The sequence below is a fragment of the Arachis ipaensis genome, chromosome B07 (genome assembly GCF_000816755.2).
Source record: "Arachis ipaensis cultivar K30076 chromosome B07, Araip1.1, whole genome shotgun sequence".
In the NCBI taxonomy this organism is placed as follows: domain Eukaryota; kingdom Viridiplantae; phylum Streptophyta; class Magnoliopsida; order Fabales; family Fabaceae; genus Arachis; species Arachis ipaensis.
Genome location: NC_029791.2, coordinates 29,732,141 through 29,740,250, shown reverse-complemented (window position 1 = coordinate 29,740,250; position 8,110 = coordinate 29,732,141). Strand labels below are relative to the sequence as shown.

The window sequence follows — 8,110 nt, the reverse complement described above, 5'->3', positions numbered from 1 at the left end:
GTACTCTTTTTCTTTTTTGTTATTTTATTTATTTATTCAGTTATTTATTTATTTATTTTTATTTTGGCTAAACAAAAAAGTAAGACAGCTCAGTATTTTTATCTTCTTGTAATACTTGTGAGAGAGAGAATACGTTAGTGTTTGAACACCTAAAAGCTTCTTCTTCAACTCTTTGTCTCTTATTCTTCCAAATTTCATCTACTATGGTGGACTTCTTCCATTCACAAGGATTCAACTGTATTTAAATCTTTTGATATTTCAGGTAGGATTTCATTGCTAGCTCTATTCTTATCTTTCTCTTTTCCATTGTCGATTAAGAGGAACCCTAATCCCAAAAATGGCATGCAAAATATCCTTGTGTTATCCATGACTATAAGTACTACAATCTTACTCTGAAGACCATTCTCCTTTTTTCTTTTACATTCTTTGACTCAAATTATGATTTGACTGTTGAACCCTATTCTTCAATTCTGCTATGTTGCTGTCTTTTTCTATTTTCATGTATGAAAGAAGAGGTAGGAAAAAAGAAAAGAGAAAATATATATATATATATATATTCTGTCTATTTTGCTTCCAAAAACATGATAGAAGGGATGGTTCATTTTCTTGGCACAAACATGTCAGAATTTCATTCCTTTTTTTTTGGTAATATATTATTATATCTACAAATATAACCCAATGTTCTCTAATTGAAAAGTGTGTGATGCCCCAGAACCTGTTCACGATGTGTTGAAGATTAAGGTCTTGAATTTCTTCAATTTGCTTTTCGCTGGTTCAACTGACTTCTAATCCTCAAGGTCTTGCTGAAGGAGATGCTTTACCAAACTTCTTTGTGTATATATTTGCCAGCCTCTTTCTAACAGTAAGTGAGCTTGTTTTGATCCCTTCACTAATATGATCTATTTTAATTTAACTAAACTTTTTTCAATGTAAGTAGAAACAATTGCTATCTTGTGGCCATATTAATTAGGAATAATTTAGCTTTTGCATTATTTTTTGTCATTTGATTTTTTAATGAAGAATGCAATTATAGGATCCTTGGCAATGCTCTGAAGCAACGTAACACAAATGCAATAGAAAACAAAGGGATTTGCTTAGATTATATACACATTCTCCTTACTTTTAGCAATGATCAATCTAGTAGATAATGAATTTTTTCATGTATCATTTATAGATTTTTTTTTATATTCATGAGTGTTGGCAAGCAATATTAAGTCTTGTTTCATGTTAAATCCTTGCTTACTGCTTAAACCAAATTAAACCCATATAAATTCAATTTCTTTTTTTTTACCTTTACAGCTTGTTTGTTGATCGTTGACAACCTCGGCACCCAATACTTGATTTTTTTTTTCAATCTACATTGTTATGGCAACCTCAAGCCACCATCTATCAACAAATCCTCTTTCCTCATCTAAAGTGGCCATTTGTGATAAACCTGTTGTGAAAAATGGCAAAGATTTTGCTCCTGAACTAGAGGCCTCAAAATAAAAAATATGGGAATATCAGGTGCTACTCCCTTTCACAATTGATGGTGTAGACTCAGCTTTCGTCGGCCCTATTATCTCTCCCAAAGTCACCAACAAAATCAAAAATTCTTTTCCTGGTCACCCTCAAAGAAAACATGTTTCTTTTCAAGACTCCATTCCTATTGGATACCTCGACTCCAACAATAGGCTATTCAGAAATCCTGCAAATACCAACATTGAAGGTTAGCATGCTTGGTTAGGTAGGGTTGAAACTGAGAAGATGACCTTGTGAAAAGAGATTGGGATATATGACCTAATTCAGCTTAGTAAAATTTCTTACACTGTTAATTCAGGACTAATGCGAGGTGCATTGTATTTCTGGGATGAGACTTCTCATACTTTTCACACCCCATACGGTATGATTATTCCTACTCTTCTGGATGTAGCTGCAATAACTGGCCTACCTCTCTTGGGAGAGAAAATTTTAACTACTACCCAGTCAACCACAGGAGTTGAGTATGCCATTGATATCTCTTGCACCACCTACCAGAGTTTCATTCTTAATAACTGATGAGCGGATATTTTATACGCTTTTTGGCATCATGTTCATATAGTTTTTAGTATGTTTTGTTTAAGTTTTATTATATTTTTTATAGGTTTTAGTGTAAAATTCACATTTTTGGATTCTATTATGAGTTTTTGTATTTTTGTGCAATTTCAGGTATTTTTTTACTGAAATTGAGGAGTTGGAGCAAAAGTCTGTTTCAGAGGCAGAGAAAGTGCTGCAGATGTTGTCCGAATCTGACCTCCTTGCACTCGAAAGAGCTTTTCTAGAGCTACAGAAGTTCAAATGGAGTGTTCTCAATGGCTATGGAAAGCTAACATCTAAAGCTTTCCAGAAATATATAATAGTTTATACTTTGCTTCAGAATAGAAGGCCCAAAACTGGCGTTCAACGCCAGCCATCTACCCCAGTCCAGGCGTCCAGCGCCCACCAAGGGGAGACCAGCGTCCAAACGCCCAAAGAGGTGCCCCTAGCCACCGTTCAACGCCCTAGAGCCCTCCTAGCTCGTGGATCTCAATCAAGCTCATCTCAAACACTTACCAAGTGGGCTCCAGAAGTACATTTTAGCACTAAAAGACTGTTTTACCCTTCTTATGTAATCCTTAGTCATTAGTTTAGTATTTAAAGGATATTTTACATTATCTTCAGGACTTTATTCCATATTTTCATTCATCATTGTATTTTCTGTCAGTGTGAGTTTCAAAACCTCCTAGGTTGAGGGGAGGAGCTCTGCTGAGTTTTATAGATCAATAAAGTACTACTGTTCTTTCTCAATTCGTGTTTGATTCTCTATTCTAAGATGTATCTTTATTCTTCATTCTAAGACCACGTGCCTGACAACCACCCATGTTCTTCTTGGGTTCGTGTGAATACGTAACTGGAAAGCATTGAACCACTAACTTGATTATACATCTCTTAGACGGATAATCTACGACTTCATTGGGACTTTTCAAGACACCAGTTCAACCGAGGTATGGAGAGATTAGAGTCTTTGTGGTAGAGGCTAGAACCCAAAGGTGCAGCGTTCTCTGATCTGGAAGACTCGACCTTATCTGTGGCGCTTTGAGTAGGATCATGAAGGAGAATGAACTGCAGGAGATTCACCATCAATCATAATGGATCCACACTAATCCTGGGATTTAGATCTGGAGGAGCATTGGCGACCTCTCAACCGGCGTCGATCACATACAGCCTGCCATAGAAGAAATCATTCACAGTTGAAGAAGACAGTAAGACCGGATTAATCCAGAAGAATAAAGCATCTCCAAGCCTTAACCATCTTCTTATCATTGCAAACAGGTCAACCTAGTTAAGATCTTTTTATTTTTCATTTTATGCATTTAAACAAATCCAACAACTCTTCTATCCACCTGACTAAGATCTCTTTATTTTCCTTTTATGCATTTAAACAAATCCAACAACTCTTCTATCCACCTGACTAAGATCTACGAGATAACCATAGCTTGCTTCAAACCACAATCCTTGTGGGATCAACCCTGACTCGCTCAGGTATTACTTGGACGACCCAATGCACTTGCTGGTTTAGTTGTATGAAGTGTGGAAATTCGTGCACCAAGTTTTTGGTGCCGTTTCTGAGGATTGTTCGAGTTTGGATAACTGACGGATTATCTTGTTGCTTAGATTAGGTATTGTTTTTTATTTTGTTTGAGTCTTTTTATTTTCTTCTTTTTGAAAAAATTCAAAAAATTTTCAAAAACCTTTTCTTTTCTTTACTTAATCTTTGTTTTTAGTTTGAGTATTTTGTTTTTGTTCTTGTTGAATTTTTGAAATTCTTTGAGTCTTTTTCTAAAAATTTTCAAAATTACTGTCTTTTGTTTGAGTCTTGAGTCAATCTTTAAGTTTGGTGTCTTCTTGTATCTTTTCTTTAAAATTTTCAAAATTAAAGTCTTTGGTTTTCAAAATTTTTAAGTTTGGTGTTTTTTGCATGTTCTTGTTTTCTTTGAATTCTTTGAGTTTTGTTCTTGGTATTCTTCTTGATCTTAAAAGTTTTAAGTTTGGTGTCTTTTGGTGTTTTTCCTTTCAATTTTCGAAAATTTAGTGTCTTAGATCTAAAAATTTTAAGTTTGGTGTCTTTTTGTTGTTTTTCTCTTTCTTCATTAAATTCAAAAAATCAAAAAAAATAAAATATCTTTTCTTATCTTTAGTTGTAATTTTTCAAAATTACACCAAATTTTTCAAATTTTAATTTCAAAATCATTATCTTATCTTATCTTAGTTTTAAATTTCAAAATTCAAATCTTTTCAAAATCAAATCTTTTCAAAAAATCATATCATTTTCAAAAATCTTATCTTATCTTATTTCAAATTCAAAATTTAAAATTCAATTTCAAAATTCAAATTTTAAAATCAAATCTTTTTCAAAAATCAAATTTAAAATCTTATCTTTTTCAAATCTTTTCAAATTCTTATCTTATCTTTTCTAATTTCAAATTTTAAAATCAAAACTTTTTCAAATCTTTTTAGTTTCTTATCTTATCTTTTCTAATTTTAAATTTTAAATTCAAATCTTCTCTAATCTTCTATCTTATCTTAAATTCAAATCTTTCTTTATTAGTTAGTTGTTTTCTCTTTTCTCTTTTTCAAAACTTCCTAACTAATTCCTCTCTCTTCTATTTTCGAAAAGAGTAATTCTCCACATACAAGTGATTTTCCATACAAGTCATATAAGTCATTTATAAACACACCGTTTCACATTTTTTTTGTGCCTCTTCTTCTTCTTCTTCTTTCTCTATGTCTCTTTTTCTTCTCTTCCTCCCTCTTTTTTTATTGAAATTTCTTCTCCTCTTTTCGTTTTCTCTTTCTCCTTTATCAAAATCACCAGAAAAACGAAGAAACATTATTCAAGGTACGTTTCTTGCCTTCTCTTTCTCCTTCTTCTTCTTCTTGCTACACGTTCTTCTTCCTCTTCCTATTCTTCTTCTTCATTTACATGCTTTTCTCTTTGTTTTCTTTCTTCGTTATTCTCGGTTTCTATTGTTTTTTAACATCAAGCTCTGAAATCGTTTTTGAAGAAGAAGAAGCAGCAGCAGAAGATGAGGAGAAAAAAGAGAAAGAGTTCTGAATTATGCATAAGGTGTACTTCAACGAATTTTGGGTGTTTCTTAAATTCTTTGGGTGTATTTTTGTAATCCTTTGGGTGTATTTCTATAATTCTTTAAGTGTATTGATTTCAAGAAGAAATGTACTGTCTCTCCCTATATTGGGTGTATTTCTTAAATCCTTTGGGTGTATTTCTTAAATCCTTTGAGTGTATTTCTGTAATCCTTTGGGTGTATTTCTGTAATCATTTGGTTTATTTCTGTAACTGTTTGGGTGTATTTCTGTAATCCTTTGGATGTATTTCTATAATCGTTTGGGTGTATTTTTGTAATCGTTCGGGTGTATTTCTGAAGTTCCATCATCTTCAAAACAATTTCAAAACTTGATTTCAGAAACCATGAAAATCGAAAAAAAACAGAAGGAGATCGAAGGCAAAGAGAGAACGCTTTTCCATACAAATCATACAAGTCATTTATATTCACGCTTCTTCTGCTTCTTCTTCTTCTTCTTCTTCTTCTTCTTCTTCTTCTACTTCTTCTTCTGTAACGCGCATGTTAGGCCCAACTTTAACGTGCGTGTTAGGCCCAACTTGTAAGACTTGTAAACAAAAATAACTTGTATGTGTAGCACTCCTCTTTCGAAAATCCTTCTTCTACTTCTCTCCCTTCTTTTTCGAAATTCATTAATTAATTTTCAAAACTTTTAGTTAATTAACTTTAATTTTTGAATTTTATTAATAAATAAAATAAACAAAAATATTTTAATTCTTGTTTCTCTTTTTACTTCTAATTTTCGAAATTGCTCATCTCTTTATTCGAATTCTTCTTCTCCTTTTTCTATCTTCATTCTTCTTTCTTTTCTTCTTCACATCTCACTGGGAGTTCTTTGTCCTCTGGCATAGAAGCTTCCTTTCTTGTTGTATCTGTGGTTTTCTGTTTATGACTAGGAATAGGGATAAAAAACCTCTCTTTAATCTTGATCCTGAACCTAAGAGGACTTTAAGGAGGAGCTTACAACAAGTTAAAGCACAACACTCCGGAAGAAACCTTTCAAAAAATTTTGAACAGAAAGTTGACAACATGGCAGCTGAACCTAATCATGAAAGAGAGGCAAGAAAGGTTCTTGGTGCTTACACCAAGCCTACCTCTGACTTCTATGGTAGAAGTATCTCTATACCTGTCATTAGAGTTAACAACTTTGAGTTGAAACCTTAACTAGTGACCTTAGTTCAACATTATTATTCCTAGTGTGTTGGTCTTTTCTTTTAATGTTTCTTGAGTTACAGTGATCTTTTCAATCTGAACATAAATTAGAATTTTCAAACAATTGCGATACAAAATTAAAAGAAAAACCAATAAGACAAACTAGAGTCAAGTAAGACTTTTTGAAAGTCTTGCTCTCACTCTCCCTTAATTTCTCAATTTCACTTATGCTATTGGATTAAAACAATCTAAAGTCAATATAATTTTTTAATTTTCTCTCTTGAACACACTAATATAAATAATTAGATATGCAAAATATTACCTTCTGTCGACCTTTTCTGCAAGCTACTCTAATCTTCGGTGTCGCTGTCAATTTAGATACAAACTTCTTGCTTTCACTACCTTTAAATTTTTTGTTACAGAAAAAAAAAGAAATAACATAAGCACTAAGTGAATAATCTGTTGCAAATTTAAACTGAAATGATGATCAATTTTATACATGGTATAATATAAATAAGTGCTTACTTTAAAATTATTATTATTGTGCAAGGGTTATAATGAATGCAATGTGAGCATGCATGGGGTTGTGCCAAGCTAAGGTTGGTGGCCATGGCCCTTTTTTCTGATATTAAATACACACTATATATTACAAACTAGGCAAGTAGCTATTTCTAGTCTTTTTCCTTATTCATAGACTAACACTCAACTATTATATTAGACATCTCATTTTTATGCAAGCTAAGTGGGATTCATTATTGCTTGTTTAAAACCAAGTATATGTATTATCGACATGATATTTTCTTTCTTCTTATTCTAATTAGCCAGACATTATGGATATAGCAGTTCAAATTAACTATGATAGCATCTAATTAACTATTTTTTCTGTCTATAGAGAAAGATTGGGTGTTGTGTAGGGTGTTCTACAAGAACAAAGAAGATGGTGGTAAACCTAATAGCATGGGAAGCTGCTATGATGACACAGGCTCTTCATCTCTTCCAACATTAATGGATTCTTACATCAGCTTTGACCAACAACAACAATCTCAAACCCATCTTCATGCTGATGAGTATGAGCAAGTGCCCTGCTTCTCGATTTTCTTTTACACCCAAACAAGCCCTATTTTAAACCAAAAATTCAGTTTTAAAATCACTTTTTAACCAAAAATACTGTACATTTGAACTCTGATATGTTATTGCTAGTCTTTGAAATCTGATCTGTCATTCCTCTAATTGGCATGTAAATTTTAATAAAAACTAAAACTTTAGAAACAACAAAACAACTTAAAAGTCATCCACACCAAATAACATGAAGAGAAAAAGAGTACATAGAAGCAATCGAATAATAGTAGCACCCAAGATTCACCTTTAGACAAAGATAAAATAGAGCAAAACACCACACGCACACTCAACCGAATCCCTTTTCACAGAACAAGAAATAGGTCAGAATCCATGAACCACTAAAATCAATTCAGAAAGAAAGCAACCCATCAAAGTAAACAGAGAAAAGACCAGTGACCTTGGTGACACAGAGCAAAGCAAGCCCGACTTTCAGATCCTTGATCCACTGACCCAGAAACAAAAAGGAAAATCAATTGTCCGCAACTGTGACGGCGAGTCGGCGACAGCGAAACCAATTCAGAAAGAAGAGAAAGTTTTAGTCTGACAATTTTGAGAGAGACGTTCTTTGAGAGAGATGTAAGAAAACTCAGAAAAGATGAAGAATACTAGAACCGTTCTTCTGAATATTTTTTGTTCTTTAGATGTGTTCTTCTTTTTTTTTTTTTGTATGAATGAACATAAGAAATTAGGGTTTACGG

At 32.8% G+C, this 8,110-nt stretch overlaps 1 protein-coding gene across 1 annotated transcript in view; it reads left to right on the top strand.

Moving 5' to 3' along the window:
* Positions 6,171-8,110, top strand: part of LOC107606923 (histone H3.3-like) — a 3,068-nt gene continuing 1,128 nt past the window's right edge. The window contains exon 1 of the mRNA XM_021107757.1: positions 6,171-6,255. Within this exon, the coding sequence (XP_020963416.1) occupies positions 6,171-6,255 (85 nt within the window). The remainder of the gene's footprint in view (positions 6,256-8,110) is intronic.